This window comes from Emydura macquarii, unplaced genomic scaffold (genome assembly GCF_026122565.2).
Source record: "Emydura macquarii macquarii isolate MOO-44397 ecotype Brisbane River unplaced genomic scaffold, CSIRO-AGI_Emac_v2 contig_1119, whole genome shotgun sequence".
Taxonomy (NCBI): Eukaryota; Metazoa; Chordata; order Testudines; family Chelidae; genus Emydura; species Emydura macquarii.
The window spans coordinates 3,804,461-3,827,102 of NW_027131256.1; the positions used below are offsets into that span (position 1 = coordinate 3,804,461).

The 22,642-nt window shown below is 48.5% G+C and overlaps 1 protein-coding gene across 2 annotated transcripts in view; it reads left to right on the forward strand.

Annotated features, from left to right (window-relative positions):
* Positions 1-774: 774 nt before the first annotated feature.
* Positions 775-22,642, forward strand: part of GPR156 (G protein-coupled receptor 156) — a 33,233-nt gene continuing 11,365 nt past the window's right edge. The window contains exons 1-7 of one of the 2 annotated variants that reach the window (XM_067546002.1): positions 775-1,412; positions 6,921-7,057; positions 10,233-10,368; positions 11,608-11,718; positions 15,381-15,506; positions 16,128-16,223; positions 18,845-19,081. In XM_067546002.1, coding sequence (XP_067402103.1) covers positions 1,308-1,412; positions 6,921-7,057; positions 10,233-10,368; positions 11,608-11,718; positions 15,381-15,506; positions 16,128-16,223; positions 18,845-19,081 — 948 coding nt within the window. In that variant the 5' untranslated portion in view covers positions 775-1,307. The remainder of the gene's footprint in view (positions 1,413-6,920; positions 7,058-10,232; positions 10,369-11,607; positions 11,719-15,380; positions 15,507-16,127; positions 16,224-18,844; positions 19,082-22,642) is intronic. The other variant, XM_067546003.1, reaches the window with a different exon arrangement.

The following is a 22,642-nucleotide window of genomic DNA, read 5'->3' on the forward strand; positions in this document are numbered from 1 at the left end:
ACCCAGCTAGAGACAGGACAGTGGACAGGGAGGGCCAGGGCTCGGATGGCCCCAGGCATTCCTGCACTCAGGTGCTTGGCCGGCTGGTTCTTGCTCACATGTGGAGTTGGGAAGGAATTTTCCCCCAGATCAGACTAGCGGGGAGGAGGGGTTTCACCTTCTTCCACAGTGTGTGGGTGTGAGTCACTTGCCAGGATTATCTGATTTAATCATTTCCCCACCGTTTCAGGGGCCTCTGGCACTGGTGCATCTCAGTCCCTCCTATTCTCTGCCTGAGGCCTGTAATAATCTAATCTCCTATGGATCCTATTTTCTTTGGTCTCATTTCCATTGTTGACTTTAGCGTGTGGGTGCTGGGTGGTGTTGGTGGCCTATGTTATACTGGAGGTCAGCCCAGATAACCTAGTGGTCCCTGCCGCCCTTAAACTCTACGACTCTCTTCTTTCCCTCTTGCAGCGCTGGAGTGAAATCCTCAAGGGGATTTCCCTCTTGTTCCCACTCTGGTCCTCTCGTGCCTACGCTGCATTTTGAGGCAGGTGCTGCGCTAAGCTGCTGGACAGCCTTCTAAAGTTCTGCAGCCTTGCTAAATTCCCCATTTCCACCTCGCTCGGCAATACTCAGGACTATGAATGATTTAATAGCTTCTAGACAATCAGTCCTTTGGGGCTGTGTTTTTGCATGAGCTTGTGCATAAAGGGGCCCCAATCCTGATCCGGGCCTCTGATATTTAAATGTTACATATTAATCATTTAAACCTTATGGACCCTAGAGACGGTGTATTTTACTCCAAATAACCAGAGCCTATAATAATTGTTCTTCTTGTTTGTCCGTTACAGGGTTAATGGCAGCCTTTCTTCTCCAGGCCCTACAGCAATTTTGGGAGGGGGAGAAGCTGGGGCCATACCCATATAACCGTGGAGGAGGCTGCCCCCTGGTGATGGAACAGTAAGATTGTCTTGTTGTTTGAAGAGGATCAATAAAACTGATTTATTCGGGCCCGGATGGACAGCCACAAAGACACGTCCCTGGATGGGTGTGTGGAGGTGGAGGTTTGCACACGAGAAGTTGCTGTGACGGAGAATGCTCGCTAAATGGATGCCGCCACACAGCAGTGGTTAAGTGTAACAGTTTCACTGGTTGCGAGCCTCCTTGCACACCTGAGACGCGGGGAAAATGAGGTGAATGTCAAGGTTATTCACAACACTGACAAAACGTGAGCTGCTGGCGCAGTTTGGCCACCGTGGGACTGACCGCCATCTTTCCCACTGCCCCCAAAATTATGGCTGAATGAAGGCTAAGAATGTGCTATGGAGTCTGGATTCAACTGCTCTGACCTGTGTGACAACTACTCCAGTGGGAACAGCCAGGCGCAGAGACAGAGGACCCTGCAGGATCTCTGCACGATAACGATTGTACGTACCAAGATGGGGATTGAGTTGCTCTGACCATGACTGCCAGGCATGAGGCAGTCTAGGCAGAGGAATAAGTTGGGGGGGGGGGCTATGGGGGAGGAGGAGCACACAAGAAAACTTCCTCGGGGAAATGTCTCCACAGGGTGAGTGAGATCTCTTGGCTTGGGGAACAATCTCCCCAGGGGAAGGGAGGAAGCCCTAGTACTTGAGGTCTTTAAAATTTGTCTGGACAAAAGCCTGGCAGATAGAGTGTAAGGAACCAGCCTGGGGAAAATAGCCAACTAATTTTAAAGGATCCTTCCCAGTGAGCTACTGTGAAAGTCCCTTTTAAAATGGAACTGAAATGACCTTCCCTCCCCTTGACCTCCCGTCTTCCCTGGAACTTCAAAGTGCCTTTCAAATATTAATAAAGAGGGATTTAATTAAAAACCACCATCCATAATAGATGGAACCTCCCCCCACAACCCCGCGAGTCACTGAACCCTTGGGGATGTCACAGGACGGATCTTAGTTGGCCAAGTCTATTTTGATATCGTTTTGGAAGAAGAATGTGAGCCCGTTTCCAGTCTGGGGCCTGTCAGCGTTTGGATGGGCACAGCTGGGCATGGGTGCTGCTGCCGGCCTGTCTACTGAATCCCGTGCTGGCCTCCATGCTGACCTTTAATGAGAAGATTAAACCCTTTGGCTCCCCGAGCTCTGGCTGCTTTATTACAGCTAATCTTCTCCTGTCTGGGCTATGATTTATACGCCACTCACCTGCCGCTGAAACGCTCCCCCAGCCGCAGAGTTCAGAGACCCGCGGCCTCCAACAGAACAGTGATTGTTTTATTGGGGGGGGGGGGAGAAGAGGAATAGCACATGTGAAGAAATGCTTGGCCCTCCCCGGGGGGGTTCCTGAGAAGAGTTTGCAGCAATGCTTCAGGCAGAGGCTGCTCAAGACAATCTGCTGCCCTAGGCAGAACGTCTGTGTGCCCTCCGTACAGCACCGTGCGCGTCTGTAAACAGGCTCCTCTGAAAGGACCCCCCCCACTGGGGTCCACTACTCCAAGGAGCCAGCAGTCCTGGCCAGCCCTGCCCTGCATTAGGGATCTAGCCCCAAGAGCACAATGTGCTGGGACTCATGGCGTGGGGCTCCATCTGTCCCCATTGGGCTCTGGCCCCCCATCTCGAGTGAATCCACCTGCGTGTCAATCCAAAGGGCACCCTAGAGTGCAGGGGGAGCTGCACCAGGATGGGAGGAGGTCCCTGACGTGAGGCTGGGGGAGAGTGGCCATGGGGAACGATGGGGGGGATAAGACAGGGGGGACTGGAGTCTGGACAAGGGGTGGGGATGGGGACCAGGACACAAGGGGAAATCCGGACACTGGACAGATGGGATGAGGTTCAGGACATACTGGGGGATAAATGGGGTGAGGGAGTGGGACATGGGGGGAAGACAGGGGGACTAGGAAAACAAGGGGCCAGGGAATAGCCCACAGGGCAGATAGTGTGGGGGAACATGGGGGAGATATGGGGTGGGATGCTAGAGAAAGGGGCTAGTGGCATGGAGGGGAGGACCCCAGGGCAGACAGGGTTGGGGTGGACAGCAGGACACAGGGGGGCAGGACCTCGGGGTGGTAGAAAGACTGGGGAAGGGGGCAGATGAGGTGGGAGACAGAGGAGGGGACAAGGCCCTGGGGGGTATAGGGGCTAGGACACGGAGAGAGAGAAGGGCCAGAAAGACTAGGCAGGCGGGATTAGGACATGGAGGGAAGTAGGGAGCAGGACCCTATGGGGAGGTAGGGGCAGCTGGGGAATGGCTAGGATAGGGAGGAGGGGCAGGGGACAGATGGGGCACAGGGGGTGCGATATATCTGGCTGCCTCCTGCCCTCGGGGGCCGCTCGTCCTTGAGCTTGCCCGGGGAGAGGCCGCCAGCAGCTGGACCTGGCTGTGGGCTCCTGCTGATTCACACCCCAGCGTGCCAGGAACTAATCTAAGTGTTCCTATAGAAATCTGCCACTCTAGGCAGCTCCCTAGCTTGCCTGTGTCTAGAGTGGCTTCTGGCTTCAGGCACAGTTCAGAGGGGAAAGGGGATGACTCTTGGCTGGACTGGGGGCACATCTCCATCAGAAAGAAACTTTGAAGTACAGTAATGTGAAGAGGTGAGTGGCACCAGAATCTTTCCCCCCTACATTATTGGTGCAAGTCCCTTTGCACCATGCGGCTGGAACAAAGCTGTCCTAAAGCGGGTACAAAGGGCCATGGGAGGATCTCACCAGTGTGGGAGCGTCTGCCAATAGCATCAAGCCTGTGTCGTGGCTACTCTGCCCTCCCCTCATCCCTGCAGTCAGCGTAGATGGCAAGGACTGAGTGTCACAGCCTCCCACTGATCCCCAGCTGCTAGATCAGCCTCTTGGGGCCTCTGGCAGCTAGCACAAGTTGGAGCAGCTTTCAGAGTGCTCTGCTTTGTGTAGGGGGATCAGCTTTGTGCACAGCTGGCCTAGGATCAGGAGAGCGCAAGGGTGACATAAAGTCACTTTTTGAACTTCCTAGGCTGCACTGTGTGCCCCTCTGCTGTAGCCAGCCATTGGGGTCAAAGTGCCGCTATGGCCCAGAAAGTGACTATGTGAAGCTCGCTCCTTCTCAGTTCACAGATCTGTCCCCTGGGTATTTTAATAGTGAAAGCTGGTTTTACTGATCTAAGCCCACATTCGCTCCTGGTAGCCCGGGGAGACAGAATAGACTCCAGCCACTGAGAAGCGACCTGAACTCGTCTGCCTTGTGTGTAATTGGTTGGCTAAGTTCTCGGCCCAGCGTTCTTATTTTTAGTGATGCTGGAAGAGGTAGAAAAAGCCCAGGTTCATTCCCAGATCCCTGTGGGAGAGTTCGTGACAGCAGCAGCTGGAAAAATAGCCTTCTGCCTTGTAAACTAAGCACATGCGAGCTGGAATCTGGGACCCTCCCCAGGCCATTTTTTTGGAGTTTCTTTCGAAGTATGATTCCGCTCTCAAAAGTGACCCCGGAAAAATGTCCTGTGGCTTCACGTTTGTCTCCTCATGACTCCAGATCCAATGTGCCAAGTTTCAAATTAAAAGCATTTTTGTCCTAACCACAAATAAACTCTGAGGCCTGAGAGTCAAGCTGGGTTCTGTCCTTCTCACACGTTATCCCCAGGAATGAGGATTCTACAGGCCACATTAGGTTCTTAGTTACATCTCTGCAGTCCTGTTGCCTTCAACGAGTTTGCACATGTGTGACTAACAGGAATTTAGTAAACAAGTCTGCTGGTAATGCACAAGAAGGTGTAGCCTCCCCGAGCTTCCTGTCTTAGCTGTGTCCTATTTTTTCAGTGTTTCCCTTGTATCTTTTAAAGGAAAACTAAAGTGTCATTTAAATAAATGTAAAACCTGTTTTGAGATCTGTCAGTAACAGAATATATATATATATATATGTGTGTGTTATATACAAATAACTCCATTAAAGGAGTTGGGACCATAACTTACATTTAACATGGAGGATTTTTTGTTTTTGCTTTAAAGTGGGGGGTCAGTTTACACATTTAAAATAGGGATTATTTTAATGAATTATTTTTTTTAAATTTGCAATCAGATTTTAAAAAACCCAAACTTCTTTGTGTGTAGTATTCAGGGGAACCAGCAAGTGGAGCTAGCCAATGCAGTGGCACTGTTCAAACTGAGCGAAGCACAGAAAGGAAGCAAACCGCATCCATCCGTGGTGAAAAGTCCGTTTGTTCCCTCCTGACGAGCGATGGTGGTGCTAGTCGCACGTGGCGAGGGAGACGCCGTGTTTGTGTGCGCTTCTGACCCGGACAGTTACTAGTGACGGCCCGTGGCGCTGGGCTGGCACTTCTAATGGTCAAAGCACTTTGCGAAGCTTGCCTGGGAGCACAAGAGGGAAGAGTATGAAGCCTCCCGCTCCCCTTGTGCCCCACGCGCCAGACTCAAGTGCAGTTGCACTCCATCTAGTCTCCTGGGCTCAGGGACTGCTCCCAGCAGGTGCCCCTTGGGGTGCAAGAGGAGGTGAGGCCAAGGCCTTTCCCTCTTACCTGACTGCACAGTTCCCCCCAGCACTCCCGCCCCCTATCCAGCGCACACCAGGGCCCAAAAGTCCCAATCTGGCCGTAGCTAATCCAGCTTCACAATTCTGCTCCTCCTGCCCATGTCCTCAGACGTTACCGTGACTGGCTTGGTTGGCTTTTTTACGCACATACCCCATCAATACTCATCCCCAGCTCTTTGTCCCTCCTTCCTTCTCCACCCCGCCCCATGTAGCTCCCCTCTCCCTGCTTGAAAAGCACTATAACCTGATCCCTTCTCACTGCCGTTCCCTGCCTGATGGGTGCTCCTGACTGCTGCCCGCTGCCACCTCCTCTGGCTTCCCATCACTTCCTTGCCTGAACCTCGAGGAGTTGAGATCCTAACTCACCTCTTCTGCCCCCCAGTGGCTCCTGACTCAGCAGTGTGCGGAGGAACTGGAGGAGATGATGTATGTGGCATCTGCCTGCTGGGGAATCAGGGCGGGGTTTCCCCACAACAGTTTGGGTTGGTCTGAATGGGACTTGCTCCTTGCAATGGGTAGCCCTCCTTTGTGCCCCAGCTAGCGTCCCCAAGTCCTCAAAGCTGGTTTTCAGCTTTTCGTCATCTAAGAACGACTGGGCAGGGTGTGGGATGCAGCCCTGGTGTGCATGTGGCTCTTTGTCTGGGTGTAACCCTGGTGAAAAAGCATTCACATTCCCCTGCAACTTCTCTGCACCCGCTGGCTGCTCTGCTCCTTGCTCATGATGAAACCAACCCACCTGATTCTACAAAAGGGACATGGTGGAAAGATAGCTCCCCCGGGACGCCCGGCTGTGTGCGTCATACTTCTTGAAGGCATGGCTGGCAGGAGGGTGCAGGGTCTTGCCCTCTTGTGATGGTGCCGGGGGGGGGGGGGGAGGGGCGGGAGGGAGGATAAGGGAACACAAAGCCCCTCTCTTGAGGTCCATTGAACAATAGTGGGGAAAATGAAAGACTGGTCGCATCGGCCCAAGGCATCTGTACAGGTTCTAAGGACGGGCCGTGGAGGCCTCTGTGAGGGGAACTTTGCAGTGAAAACTGAGTTCCGCTGGGGATGGGCTTTCCCTCCATTGCTGTATTTAATCACAGACTGAGTCGACAAGTTCAGTGGATGGTGAAAGGTGGCAGACCTCGGTTGGGGGAGGGGTGAAAGATGCCAGACTGAGAGACCTGCAGAATGAAGTCTGTATCCGCAGAGCAGGTAGCAGCAGGGCAAGGATCTCCCCTCCATGCACCTCCCCTGCCAGCGTGCCTGGTGGGCCACTTGTAAGGGTGGGATGGGAATTCAGCTTCCGTGGCCCGTTTGGTCTCTGGCACCGGTACTGAGACTGCCGAGAAGGTGTCAGTCAGTAGTTGTTGTAGTTGCATTTTTTACAAGGCGGGCACCTCTCTTCTGGGAACCCCCAAGATTTCCCTCCTTACCTACAGTCTCCACCCTTTGCCTTCTCTCAGACGGCTTATGACAACAGCAGTAAGGCCTTCCCCTCCTCCTCAGCTGTCCTCCTGGGAGTTGTGTGGACCTTCCTCACTGGTGGAGTCCTGCTGGCTCTTTTCTTTCTTGTCTTCACAATTCACTTCAGGAAGAACAGGTAAGAGACGCATTGTTTGCTTTCCATCCTCCATCATGGAATTTCCGCACAAGCTAGGAAAAAAATGTCCAGGGCTCTCATTCGTCCTGTTCCAGACCACAAGCTGATCCTCAGCTGGAGAGCAGAAGGCATTACCCCTTTGGGATACCAGAGGCAGTTCTGTAACATCCAGCATGGACATGGCTAGAGACAGAACAGCATGAACCGTGGGTCTGTCCTGGGAGGGTAGGGAGAGGAGCCACTGGACAAGGTGACCATAGGCCTGATCGGCTTTTGCATTACTTATGTTTCTAACTACTGATGTGAGTGGCAGCCAAGGAGTGAAGGGGCTCCATCCCATTTCTCCCTTTGACTGAGGTGATCACTATCTCTGAGGTCTCCTTGGTGGTACTTAGCACAGCAGTCAGCAGAGGTGGACAGAAAGAGAAAGGTGACTCAGACCTTCACCCCAGAGTCTGAGGGCATCACTTCAAGAAATGCAGCTAAGGGAGTGAAGACATCCTGATTTCAAACCATAAGAACATAAGAATGGCCATACTGGGTCAGACCAGTGGTCCATCTAGCCCAGTATCCTGGCTTCCAACAGTGACCAATGCCAGGTGCTTCAAAGGTAATGAACAGAAAAGGGCCAGCAATAGTTGATCCAGCCCGTGTCATCGAGTCCCAGCATCTGGCAGTCAGAGTTCTCTAGAGTCAGAGTTCTCTAGGGACACCCAGAGCATGGGGTTGCATCCCTGACCATCTTGGCCAATAGCCATTGATGGACCTGTCCCCCAGGAACTTCGCTAACTCTTTTTTTTTAACCCAGTTATAGTTTTGCCCTGGCAACAAATTCCACAGGTTGACTGTGTGTTGTGTGATGAAGCACTTCCTTTGGCTTGTTTTAAACTTGCTGCCTATTAATTCCATTGTGTGATCCTGGTTCTTGTTTTATGAGAAGGGGTAAATAACACTTTCTTGGTCACTTTCTCCACACCTGGCATAATTTTATAGACCCCTATCATATCCTCCCTTAGTCATCTCTTTTCCCAGCTGAATAGTCTCACTCTTTTTAATCTGCCCTCATATGGAAGCTGTTCCATATCCGTAATCATTTTTGTTGCACTTTTCTCTACCATTTCCATTATATCTTTTTTGAGATGGGGTGACCAGAACTGCATGCAGTATTCAAAATGTGGGTGTACCATGGATTTATATAGTGGCATTATGATATTTCCTGTCTTATTATCTATCCCCTTCCTAATGGTTCCTACATTCTGTTAGCTTTTTTGACCTCCGCTGCACGTTTTTAGAGAACTATCCATAATGACTCCTAGATCTCTTTCTTGAGTTTTAACAGCTAACTTAGATCCCATCATTTTGTATATATAGCTAGAATGATGTTTTCCAGTGTGCATTAGTTTGCATTTATCAACATTGATAGAATTCTAATAGATTGGTGAGACATGATTTTCCTTTATATCCAGGTTTTCCCCGTCCAGGTTTCCTTCATGACACCAGGCCTTTTGTGGTTTGGATATAGGTTGCATTTTATCTGGGGCACTGTGTACTATGCAGTGTATTAGACCAGTGTATAGCCAAGACTCAGGCATGGGATTATATGGCAGAGCAGTATTGAATTCTGTAGCAATCTAAATTGATTACAAAATTACTTACAAACCTTCTAAGAATGTTCTTACTGGAACAAATGCACAATATTTATTTGCCCTCTAGAAAATAAACTTTGGTATGGTTGGTTAGGCTAGGAAAGCAGAGGAAATACTATCCCATATGCAGCTAGAGGAGGTGGCCTGGCTAATATCCTAAATCCTGTTGGTGTGGAGCTCTGAGGAAGAGAGTGAGGTGGAAATACCTAGAATATTATGTTTAATTCTGGGCTCCATGTTACCTCCTAGGTAGTGAGAAACCGGAGAGAGTTCAGAGAAGACCAGTAAAAATGATCCGGGGGCTGAAGGGACTGAGTTATAAAGTGAAATTAAAGGAGCTAAATCTGTTTTAGGCTGTGCTGACTAAAGAGGGGAACTTGTTAACAGTCTGCAAAGATCTGAAAGGTGGGAACACCAGGGATGGAGAGGAGTTATTTATGGTTCAATCCCTGTGTGTAACTAAGAGTAAAGGGATGAAATTAAGGAAGAGGAATTATAGACTAAATATTGAAGGGAACTTTCTGAATATGAGATGTATTCAGCTGTGGAATAATCTCCTCTAGGGAAGGGGTGGGAATGCCATCAATTGGGAGAGTTAAAGTTGGACTGGACAAAGTGCTAGACGTGCTCAGAAAGTCTGGTGATGAGTGCAGTGTAAGAACCTATCTGGCAAAGAATAGAACAGAAAATGTTCAACAGGGGCAGTCCTGCACTGCCCCTAGAGATGGACTGGATGATCTAATAGGGATTTTCTATCTCCAACTTCTGTCATTCTATGACAGACAGAGGATTGTCCAGTGGTTACGGCACTAGTGTAGAACTTTGGAGGCCTAGGCTATGTCTACACTGGCTTTGCCGCCGTCAGATCGACTTATCTGGATCGACTGAGCGGTCAGTTGAGACCCACTCAGTTGATCCAGAAGTCGACACTGTTAATCCACCCCCGCAACTGGCGTAGCGCTGTGTTGACGGGAACGCGGTTCCCGTCGGTGCAGTGCAGTGAAGACGGCGCGCAGAAGAGAAGCACAGTAGTCGACAGGAGTTGCGCAAGTTCTCCGCATACTTTGCATAACTCCCGTCAACTGCCGCCGAATCGCCAGGGTAAGTGTAGACCAAGCCCTAGATTCAATTCCCTTCTCTCCAGACACTTCATGTGTGACCTTGGGCAAGTCCCTTAATCTCTCTGTGCCTCAGTTCCCCATCTATCAAAAGGGGATAATATCCCTGCCCTACCTTGCAGGGTGTTGTGAGGATGAATAATTACAGATTTTGAGGCGCTCAGACACCATGGTGATGGCAGCCCTATAAGAACCATAGATTGATAGATGACAGAGTTCCTAGTGCAGAAGTTCAACTGGTGCATAGGAGGATGTTTCTGGGAGGCATCCCCTGTGGATATCAGCAGCAAGGTACGTGGGCCTAGCCCTTAGCTGGTATGTAATAATGCTGTGTGGGATGCTAGTCTCTATCTGTTGCGTAAACTCCCCTTTCATTGACTGTCACCCCCTTGCTTGCTTTGTTTCCTGGAGGATTGTGAAGATGTCCAGCCCCAATCTGAACATCGTGACACTGCTGGGCAGTGGCTTGACTTACGCTAGCGCTTACCTCTTTGGGATTCAGGAGCAGAGTTTCTTATCTGGAGCCTCGATGGCGAAGCTTGTTCAGGTGAGTGAAGTGAACCAGGAAGGGTTGTTGTATTCTTGATTTGTCAGGAAAGGTTGCTAACGTATACCCGCCCCCACTGAACTGTGATAGTCTCCTCAGCCTGGCTGCCTTGGGCACCATGCTGAGCTTGTATTTTCACATATGCAAAGAGCAACCAGCGTCTTCCAGTCTGAATGGCCTTTACCATTAGACGAGAGAAAACAACTAAACAAGACAGAACATAAGTAAAGTCTCCAGGAGAGAGCACAGCAGCTGCCCCTGCAGACAGGCAAGCAGACTCCTGCACTTTTAAAGGAGCAGTACAAAGGGCATGAAAAAAACTCATGGCAGTTAGTTATCTACAAGGTCCATGGGCAGTAAGACAATGGGCACGGTTTCTTGGGAGCAAATATTACTTGGAACTCTTCATAAAAACTACACTCTGTCTGATGAACTCCTGACCTGGGTATCTCCCTTACCAGCCAGGGACCCAGTGCAGAGCCAAGGAGGGGGAGGGTGGTGGAGATGGGAGCACTGCAAAGCGAAAGAACATCCGGCTCTCGGAGGAGACAAACACTAGAGAGAGTAAGGGGCAGGGAGCTCATGTTCAGCCACCTGGATGAAGAGAATTCATTGAGGTGCCAGCTACGGCTTTATTGGTGCTTAAATCATGTAGGACTTTCAGTCACTCTCGTGCTGCTTTGGTCTGTTTGCTCCTCTAGCAGCTACTTTCAGTTCCTCCACAGGCTGGCAGGGATTGCATCCCCACAGCCTGCTCCTGGCTCGTTCTGCCTTCGGATACGCATGCTGGGTGGCTGGCAGCTGCCCCTGAGGGTGGCGCTGGGCAGCCCGCAGGCACAGCCCCTATTCAATAACATGAGCTCTTTGGGCAGCAACTTTGCTATTAAAGCGATGTCTTTTTTTTTTAATTGGGCATTCCTGTTCCTGAAGATGGAAGGCCGCTGCCCACTGCGGTGTCCTGAGCGGGAGGCATCCTGTACTAGGTCTGACTGGACTTCTTCAGCCCAAAGCGTTCTGTCTACCAGGTGCAGCCTGACAGATTTGGGGTCCCTATTGACTAGTTTTCCTTGCCTTGCCTTGGGTGTTTGGAACGCCATTTGGCCGGGGAAGGGGTCGAAGCTCCCTTGGGAGCAATGTGGAAGCCCAGCACAGAAAGTGCTACTCGTAGCCGCCGGGTTTCATTGCCTGGTCACAGGGACCTCCAATCTCCATCTCTCGCTCTCTGCCTCCTGTCTGCAGGTGAGGCTCTGCTTGCTGTGTGTTGGGAGCTCCCTTGTCTTCGGGCCCATCCTAGGGAAAAGCTGGCGGCTGTACAAAGTGTTTACCCAGCGGAGCCCAGAGAAGAGGGTGGTGAGTACTTGCATCACATGCGCCGTAAACGGAAACACAGAGGGAATGAACAGAATAGGTAATCATCCAGTGATCCATCCCCTGTCATCTATTCACAGCTTCTGGCAAACAGAGGCCAGGGATACTTCAGAGTGTGATTTTGCATCCCTGCCCATCCTGGCTAATAGCCAGTGATGGATCTATTCTCCATGAACTTATCTAGTTCTTTTTAGAACCCTGTTATAGTCTTGGCCTTCACAACATCTTCTGGCAAAGAGTTCCGCAGGTTGACTGTGGATTGTGTGAAGAAATACTGCCTTTTGTTTATTTTATTTTGTTTGTTTGTTTTTGTTTGTTGCCCAGTAATTTCATTTGGTGACCCCTAGTACTTATGAGAAAGAGTAAATAACTCTTCCTTATTTACTTTCTCCACACCAGTCATGATTTTATAGACTTCTGTCATAGCCCACCTTAGTCATCTCTTTTCCAAGTTGAAAAGTCCCAGTCTTATTAATCTCTTCTCATGTAGGAGCTGTTCCATACTTGTAATCATTTTTGTTGCCCTTTTCTGTATCTTTTCCAATGAGACCAGAACGGCACGCAGTATTCAAGATGTGGGCGTGCCATGGATTTATATTTTCTGTCTTATTATCTATCCCTTTCCTAATGATTCCCAACGTTCTGTTGCTTTTTTGACTGCCGCTGCACATTGAGTGGATGTTTTCAGAGAACTATCCACAATGACTTCAGAATCTTTTTCTTGAGTGGTAACAGCTAATTTAGACCCCATCATTTTATATGTATAGTTAGGATTATGTTTTCCAATGTGCATTACTTTGCATTTATCAACATTGAATTTCATCTGTCATTTTGTTGCCCAGTCACCCAGTTTTGTGAGATCCCTTAATAACTCTTCACAGTCTACTTTGGACTTAACTATCTTGAGAAGTTTTGTGTCATCTGCAAATTTTGCTAGCTCATGGTTTTCCCCTTTTTCCAGATCATTTATGAATATGTTGAACAGTACTGTTCCAGTACAGACCCCTGAGGGACACCACTATTTACCTCTCTCCATTCTGAAAACTGACCATTTATTCTTACCCTTTGTTTCCTATATTTTAACCAGTTACTGATCCAGGAGAGGATCTCTCCTTTTATCCCATGACAACTTACTTTGCTTAAGAGCCTTTGGTGAGGGACCTTGTCCAAGGCTTTCTGAAAATCTAAGTACGCTGTATCCATTGGATCACCTTTGTCCACATACTCGTTGATCCCTCAAAGAATTCTAGTAGACTGGTGAGGCATGATTTCCCTTTACAAAAACCATGATGACTCTTCCCCAACAAATTGTGTTCATCTATGTGTCTGACAATTCTGTTCTTTACTACAGTGTCAACCAGTTTGCCTGGTACTGAAGTTTGATTTACTGGCCTTTAATTGCCAGGATTGCCTCTGGAGCCTTTTTTTAAAATTGGCATCACATTAGCTATCCTCCAGTCATCTGGTACAGAAGCTGATTTAAATGATAGGTTACATACCACAGTTAGTAGTTCTGCAATTTCACATTTAAGTTCCTTCAGTCTAGAGCATTCGTTCTGCCAGGTGGGTCATTCCCATCTGATGATAATCACTGGTCCCTTTGTGAAATGAGTTGATGGTTTCTTACACTCTCCAAGTTTCCCCATCACAAAACCTACCAACAGCATTGCCATTATTTGGTCTTCTTGTTGGTAGTCTCAACAATAAGTCCATGGAGATAAAACTCCCTTCTCACTCCTAGAGGGGTCTTCTTTAGTGAAGTATTGAATGAAGGAAGTTTGCCTTGCTGATACCCATGCTTTCTCCTCATCCTGTGGATTAACAGAGGTCGTCAGTATCCAGAAGTGTTGGGTTTGCTCCTTTTGCCAGCATTAAATTCACACAGAAGTAGTTAAAGAAAGAAGAAAATACATCTCTTACAAAACAAAAAAATACTTGGAATCATCTCATCTTTCACTTACCAGATAGGGCCTGAATTCTGGATTTAGTCGCTAATGCCATCAGATACCTAGTACCAGCTTTCTCCAGCACACCCTCTGCAGAATTAGGTGTCTTATGAAATTACTAGCTTGTACTGCTGGGGAAACCCCAAATTCAAGCTTAGTTCATGGTAGGTAGAATAAAAATATTTTCAATTGTCATTTAAGCAAAGATCTCTGGGTGCCTTAGCTCCCCTGGCTGTGACTGAAGTTTCTTTGCAACAGAATTCTCCAACCAGCCCTATTTCAAGGCATTGTTGATGTATCCTTTAGGGGTGGGGATGTAAGTCATGTGTCTTTTCCGGAGTGCAGGCTCTGGAAAAAGATACCAGGAGGCCACAGTCAACTCCTGAACCCTGTTCAGCTTCTGGAGTTCACACTCGGGATTGGTGGCCTGGCTCTTAGTTTTCAGCACCACTGGGGGGAGGCCCTAAGCTGAAACACCTGGGTCTTGTTCCCAGACTTTGTTTTAACGATGATGCATCCAAGCTTCAGAATTTGGATTTGGAACAGTCCTTATTTTTTGGGAGGCTAGAGAAAGAGTCAGATCCAGGGATTTGGATCAGCCCCTTGAAGAGAGAAAGCCTTTTGTGAGATTTTGTTCTGGATCTGGGTTTGGATTTCCAGTCATACCTGTAGTTCGGCGCTATTTGGACCAGGGTTTTTATTCAGTGCCATTTCTGGTTTTTCCGTTTTTGTTTTGTTTTTTTAATATAAAAACAAGTGAAACAAATGTCAGCAAATATTCCTGACTCTCCCACACCCCCAGCTCAGCAACTTCAAGGAGGGCTGAGCAGACCCTCTTTCTGCAGGGGATGTGTTCTGAAGACCTCTGTGCAGCACAGGAGAAGAGGGGACATGCTGACTGTGAAGAATGTGGGAGTTATCTACATTGGTTTTTATTAATGTTACTTATAGATCTGTGTGGACATGGGGGTTATTTTGTTCTGGCTAAAGGGGAACTAAGGGGTTAAATCAATCTGAGCTAGCTTTGGACTGCAGGTACCAACAGCAACTGGATGTAGACAGCCATACTCAGACATACAATGGAGGAAATAATGCCTTTGAAGCTTACCTCCACAAATAGGGATTTGCCTAGGCCTGCAGTCCGAGGTTAGTCTCCATCTTGAAATTCCAGGGGCTTTGAGGTGGGAACTTTCAAACAACAAGATTTGAAGCAGTTAAAAAACTGAGTCTTAGAGGAAAAGGGAGACAGAGGGTCTCAAGGAAGACTGACTGTAACGTGGTCCCCAGATGCTGGCGTCCCAAGATAAGTGGGGGAGGGGGGGGCGCTACCTAAACTTGCAGGGAGGTCAGGCTTCGGTAAGACAATATGAGTGTACAGGCTTTTGTTATTTTTAACCTTTTTCTTTCTGCTTCTGTTGTTCCTATGGATAAATAAACCATACCCTGTTTTGAACAAGTTGTTCTCTGTCACTACATTCATCGGTTGGTCACTGCTCCCAGAGGACCAAGTTTGATCTGCTGCACGTAATATGGTTGGGAAACAGGAGGTGCTGTCAAAAATGGTCCAGTTTAAAGTGAGGTGAATCGCAGGATTCCACTCTAGACCTGTCATTTGAAAGAGCCCACGAAGAGACAGAAAGAGAGGTCACAAGTGTAGCTTATGCGTGAACCATAACATTGATCTTCTGTGTGTTGCAGATTATCAAAGACCTCCAGCTGCTGGTGGTGGTGCTGGTGCTGGTGCTGGCAGATGCCATGCTGCTCACAACGTGGATTTTTGCTGATCCAGTTCAGTGTTTCCGAAGCCTCAGTGCATCCCTGAGGGTAAGAGGTCAATGGCAGGAGGCTGAACACTGCACCTTTGTGTCTATGTCATGCTATGGTTCTGCCCAATAGATCTCTGTAGGCATGGAAGATGGATAGCTGTGTTATAGAGAAGTTCCTAAGCCACAAAGTTTGGAGCTGACCTTCCTCAAAGGTTTGGGATGTTGTAAACTGGGGTTAGGTTTGGGCCCTTAGAGAGACAGAGGCTGTTTGCAGAGTTCCAGCCAAACATGCCTGAAATTGTACAGAGGGATTTGGATTCAGAGCATTGATTTGCTATCATTATAAGTTCTAACCAATGCCCTTCCTATTCTGCAGTGAGCATGACCTGGCCTCTGCAGCTCTCCAGCATGGGAGACTGGAGATTCTGTGGCAGGTGCAGAGAATTTTGAAAACTGAGGCTTAATGAGCTTGTTGGCTAATGAATACTAAAGCTGGCTACCTTTCTTTCTGTAATTCTCTGCTCTCAACAGCATTTTCCCAGTGGTCAGACAAGCTTTCACTTTTCCACTTTGAAATTTGTGCTTAGATACCCCCTAAACCATGTATCCACTTGTCTGTTTGTCCATCCTGATGGGCAGGAGCAGGAGACTTCATTTCTGTATTCTGATTGCCTCCTAGGTGACTGAGAAGGGCATGACCTGTTTGGTGAGTAGGATGCAGTTCTGCGCATCTCTCTACTCTGAACTTTGGCTCATTCTCATTTTAGGGTTTAAGGTATGTAACTTCTCTTGTCATCCCTGCACCTCATCTCACCTCCCTCCAGGCTAGAAACAAAATGCTGCTGCTGCTGCTAAAATTCTCTTCTTCCCCCAATACTCTGGCCATTTCACTCCTTTCCCTGGCTGCTTCTCACCTCCAAATTCAAGGTTCTCGTGCTCATCTTGAAGGTTCTTCCCATTCTCATCCCATCCCACATCTGTGTTCTCCTCCCCTGTTGCCCACCCTCCCTGCCAAACCTCCCTCACAAAAGTCCCCTTGGTATCTTTCTCCCAGTTTCATCTTCATGCCTTCTTCCTTGCTGCCCCTTGTACTTGGAACTATTTCTCTCTCTTTGTTTGCCAAACAACTTCTCTCACCTCATTCAGATTTCTCCTGAAAACTCACTACTTCAATGAAACTAGGGATGACAAGCCAGCACACAGATAAACTACACAGCTGGGGTAGGAGACCCTGAGCTTGTGGGCAGAACTGTATTAATAACAACATTTAGGGTTTGTCTATCTGGGGAAACTTACTAATATAATTATATCAGTTTAATTATACTGCTGTAATTATACTGGTATGACTTCCTGTGTGACCATTCTTATTCCAGAATAGGAGTGCCACACAGGGAGTAGTACTGATATATCAGTATAATTATAGTGGTAAATTTTCCCATATAGACCAACTCTTAGTTCTTACATAGCACTTCTCAACTGTAGATCTCAAAGGGTTTTACTAAGATACCATTAACCCCATTTTACAGATGAGGAAAACTAAGGCATTCCAAGGCCCAGATTTTTGAAAGTATTTAAGCATCACTGAGGTGTTTAGGAATTTAGATAAAGGTATCCAGAAGCCTTAATCTCATATTCAAAAGTATTTACGCACTTATGATCCAAAATCCTATTGACAGTCTGATTGGCTTCTATTCCAAGTCCTTTCAGTATACAATGTATAAGAAATTACCTGGCTGCTCACCTTGATATCCTACATGTTGATCATCTACATCAGCCGCTTTGCTCCTGTTCTGTATTAAATTTTCTCCAAATCCAGAGGGATTATCTTTACAGCTGCAGCCTCTATAAACTCTTACTGTTCTTGCCTTTAAGAATAAAATATTCTCTTTCCTGATGCCAGCTGCCCATCGTTAATAATACAGTGAATCTGACACTGGTCATCTGGAGGGTTTCACACCCATGTAATCCCAGTGTCTTTCCTGGGATTATGCCTGATTTACACCCATGTAAGTGAGAACAGAGTCAGTCCATTTGTGTACATATGTCACTCTTTATCTTCAAGGGCACTAACATTCTCAACCCCTTGGGAGGCAGATCAGAATACTATCCCCATTCTACAGTCACATAAGTGAAGTGATTTGCCCAAGGTTTCACATTGAATCAGTAGCAAAGCTCTTTCTAGACCCCAGGAGTTTTGAATTTTAGTTCTGTGCTTGTTCCATTAACGCAAAATCCCAGTTTACCACAAGATGATACTTTAATCTGTCCTGTGGATAGTGTAGCCAGGACAGATATAGAGTTTTTAATGGGACACAGATGGCTGCCTATTCTGGCTCAGGGGATTAGAAATCAACTGTAGAGCTTTTCATCTTTTGGTTACACGTTCACAGGTGGCTTGTGGCTTCCAATGTCTGCTTGATGGTGTGTATGAGTCTCATTCCAGTCCCTAGTGAGATAGACCTCAACATCACAGAAGCACCATCAGAACTGAACTAGCTAGCAATCGCAGAGAGAGGCCGCAAGGAGTCATGGACTATGGAGGTTGAACTCCCTTCTTGCCCATAAGGATGGATTCTCCAGACTAATGTTCATTACAAGGCGTTGTGAGGGGGCAGTTTGCACTGCCGCCATCACTGTTCTATGGACAATGTCAATCGACAGCGTGCTCCGTTCAGCACCTTCCACCAACATTCACCCAGGAAATTTTACACAAGGAGAAGAGAAAAGAATTGTACTTTACAGGCCAATAGTTTCCTGGATCTCTCCTTCAAATATGCACCATTTCCCACTCTTTCTTCAGTCCACTATTTCTTGTTTCTTATCTCTCTTGCCACTTTGTTTTCAATTTACAGATGGCTCCTATCTGTTTCCTCGTCATTCTTTGATGGTAGAACTAATTACTTCTGTTTCTTTTTCTTCCTTTAAGGAATTTCTGTCTCTGTCTGTCTGTCTCTGGTGTTCTTTTTCCAGGACTCCTTTTCATTTTGGGCTCCTTTACACTTGTTACTATGCACCTTGGTTCTGATCAGCAGAACCCGCTGTCAATCTAATCCTAGGCTCCCCATTCACAATTCTGCTAATACTCCTCAATTCTGACCTGCAGCACCGCTGGCTATTCCATTCCTGGCCCCATCACCATCCAGCTCTGCCTATGCACCTTAATTCTGACCTGCAGCAACATGCTGCGTATTTGCTGCTGAGTTACCATATCAAACTGAATTTCTGCATTATAGATCAAAGAGTGTTAATTAGAATTGCACAGAATGTATTAGAGCGTCATTGGTCTCAGCATGGGGTGAAGGAAAGACTGCGACATACAGTAATTTTCCACACTCTGGAAATCTGTAAAACCTCTTCTCCTAAACCAAACTCCTTATCCCTATTTTCTGATTCCAGGGCATCCTGTTGATATATGGTACGTACCTGGCTGGTCTGACAGATAATGTCAGCGCTCCACCAGTGAATCAGTCCTTGATCCTCATCGTTGGGGTCAACCTCATTTTCCTGGCTGCTGGGACAGTTTTTTTAGTTAACCGGTTTTTCTACACTTGGCACAACCTGGTCTTTGGTTCTACATCTGGAGGCATCTTCATCTGTACAACCACAATCAATTGCTTCATCTTTGTTCCGCAGGTATGAAACCAACTCTGTACCAAAGGCCATGCCTGAAACTCCTCAGCTATGAGCACACGTAGGCAATGTGTTCTGAAATGCTTGCTCTTTTGCTTCTGGAATAGCACACCACTACAAACACACGAAGTCTGGGAGGAAGCACTGGCTGGCTCAGGAGCTGGTGTTGTGATACGGAGTCTTTCATCTTTAATGGCTAGCTGTCGGTTCAAATCCAAGCAAGGGGGCAGCAACTAAAAAGTCATTCCAGGCTGTTGGCTGTTCAGTGGCTTGTGTGAAATGAATTTTGAGGCCTCTGGTTTTAAGCATTTATATTACACTCATTTCCACTGGACTCCTTGGGCTTGGCTCCTTCTTGACTGAAAGCTGAGAATCTGGCAGCAAGAGTGATGGTTTGTGGGAGGAGGTGGTGCGTTGCAGTGCTCCTTCCTTCCAAATCTGAGCCCTGCCAACAGGATAGGAATCCCTCCCTTACAGGACATACAAGACTGGAATGTGTTTGCCCAGCATCACAGAAGGGGCTAAGGGAAGAAGTTCGGGTATATCCCTGTCCTTACAAAACGTTCCTTGGGATCTGTGGTGTCTCTGCAGAGCACACAGGAACTCGAGTCTGAAATTTTTTTCAGTAAATAAAACCTTGCACTTCAGTTTTTTAATACTATTTCAATTAAATGTGGATCAATGTTGACTAAAATATCACCCCCCAAAAGTGACACTCTCTTCTCATTTTTGGACCAGCGTGGGTCAGAAGCTGGAGAACAGAGGCAGCCCTAGTGGGGTTTGAAGCTGTGGTTCCAGGGAATCTGGGCAAGCGCAAATCTGCAGGGCCCCTTTCCTTCCAATTCCTTCTGCCACTCCTCAGAATATCCAGGGGAACTCACACCACCATCTACTTAATCCTCAAGCCCGCAGTAGCTCTGTCCCCTGGGTCAACCCCAAGAATCTAGTAGCTCTGCATCTCTCCCCAGTACCTAATGGCTCCTTCTTTCCCCCATGTTCCTGGTGTGCTGACCCTTCCTCCACTTCCCACAAGGCTTGGTGGCTCTGCTAATCTCCTCCTCTTCCCGCTTCCCTCTCCGTGGCTCTGCCACTTCTTTATGGCATTTGGTAAAAGAAGTGGTCACAGCCATCTCCCGAGGGTAGGTGACCACCTTCCCACATATTGCTCCCATGGCAGAGCCAGGGTGCTCTCGGAGCCACCAGCGGAGTTGGTGGAGGGGGAGAAGAGCAGGCAGATGGGTGAGTGACTTGTGACTATCAACCACCACTGGACTGTTTGGTCAATATGATACCCATGCAGGGAATACTGGTGTTTCACTGGTGATGCTTTGAGGCCCTCCTATGAGAGAGTGACCCCAGCACTATACAAGGGTGCAGAGGATCCATCAATAGACTGTTGCACACATGGACTCAGACAAGGGGATTGGTTCTTCTTCGTTCATGTTGAATCCAATGTAGGTGTGTGCGCGGTGCGTGCACTGCCGCCGGAAGGTTTTTCTCCCAGTGGTATCTGTCGGGTCGGCTCTAGTGCCCTCTGGAGTTGCGCCCTCATGGCACCGTATGTATGGCCCCCCCGACTTTCCACCCGCTCAGTTCCTTCTTACTGCCCATGATGGTCACTGGAATGTCTGGTTGTTCTTGCATGTGCAAGTACTTCCCCAGTGGACTTTTCTGTCATTACCTGTAAATAGTTGTTAGTGTATATAGTAGTTTTTAGTAAGTTAGTATAGCATAGGACCCCTCTTACCAGGGTCATTCCCCTTCCCTCCCACACTCCCACCCCTGGAACTGGGGCATGCCTCTGTCTCCGGGATTTAAGCTGTATGGGGCTTGCCATAAGCCTATGCCAATAAGTGACCCCTAGTCGACTTGCCTCAAGTATTTGGGAGAATCCCATCACGAGACTGCTGCAGGATCTGCAAGGGAGTCCATCCCCGAACCAAGAAGGAAAGAGATCAGAGGTTTAAGTTCATCCTTAAGGAGGTGGCTCTTCGCCTTCTCTTGGAGCCGAGTCTGGCTGACCCGCTTCTAGCATCTCTGCCTCGATGTGGAGCACACTGGCTTCCCTTAGGAAGACTCCCGCGCCAAGAAAGGACTCTTCCACTAGAGACTCTCAGCACCATCAGGGCTCTCCAGTGCTCAGCACTGATCCGAATCCCCGGTACCATGCAAAAAAACAGTAGAAGACAGACAGGGGACATTCCCCTGTACTGAGGCCAGTGGACACAAGATCTCCGGCAGAGTGAGACCTGTGCCGGGACACTCAGACTCTGTGGTGGCCAGCGCGGTACTGTCTGTTCCAGCCCTAGAGAGGGGTCTGTCAAGTCTAGTACCATTGGATTCTCCTCCAAGAGAGAGCCCCCGGGATCAACGCTGGCACTGCCTTCCACACGGGAGGTGTTTGAGGCAGCTAGAGAGCTGCTATCCCTCCTGGTACTGCCGGCCCCCACCAGGCGGGAACGGGTGCCGGATACAAGAGCAGCTGTGGCACCAAGACACCAGGTGCCATCAAGAGGGAAGCTGGCTATAATAACACTGCACCGGTCACCCCTCTCCCAGCACTGCTCTCCAGTTCTGTCCAATACCGCTCTCCTGCGGTCACCACGGAGCGAGTCTTTGCATGCAGGGCGGGAATTATACACATCACGGAGGAGCTGGCACCAATCCAAATGGAGGTACTGGGGGGTGGAGATGGGCCTGATTTTTCCACCCATGCCCTGGCCTCCACAGTGGCAGGTGCCAGTTCAGTGGCCCTTTTGGACCTCCTGGGCTTTTCATCAGGCCCAAGAGTCCTACTCAAGGTCACTCTCCGTGACATCAGAGAGCAGAGCCCTTCCATTGCCTCCCTCCTTACAGGAGCGTGGCCACACCTGGCACCGAGATGGAGGAGCTGGCGCTAAGGGACGCCTTAGGAGCATAGGGGCAGGCCAGGCATCCTCATCCTCTTCCCCTGGTGAAGCGGTGGCAGGGACCTCCACGACACCCATCCAAGATGACAGCAGGGCTCACGAAGAGCTATTCAGGAGCTCAAAATCTGGGGATCCAGGTGGAGGAAGTGTCAGAGACCTCCCATGCCCCGGTGAACATCCTGGCCCCTATGGTTCCTTCTTGAGTGGCCTTCCATTAAACAGTGCCATATTAGAGCCAATTAGGACCTTGTGGCAGACCCCAGCTTCTTTACACCTTACAGCAAAGAGGGGGGAAAGAAAGTATTTTGGGCCCTCAAAAGGCTTTGAGTACTTGTATACACACCCTCCCCGGACTCGTTGGTAGTCGCAGCAGCAAACAAGTGGGAGACACAGGGCCAGCAAGAACCCATGCCTAAAGCCAGAGACACCAAGAGGCTAGACCTCCTTGGTAGAAATATCTATTCCACCAGGGGGCTTCAGCTTTGAATTTTGAGCCATCAGGCACCCCTCGATTTTAACTCTTGCGGGGCTCTAGTGAAGTTCACCGAACTGCTCCTGCAAGAGTCCAGGGCTAAATTTTCAGATCTAGCTGAAAAAAAGCCTCGCTGAAGGCAGCAGATGTGGCGGAGTTGGTGGAATGGACCCATGGCTTCAG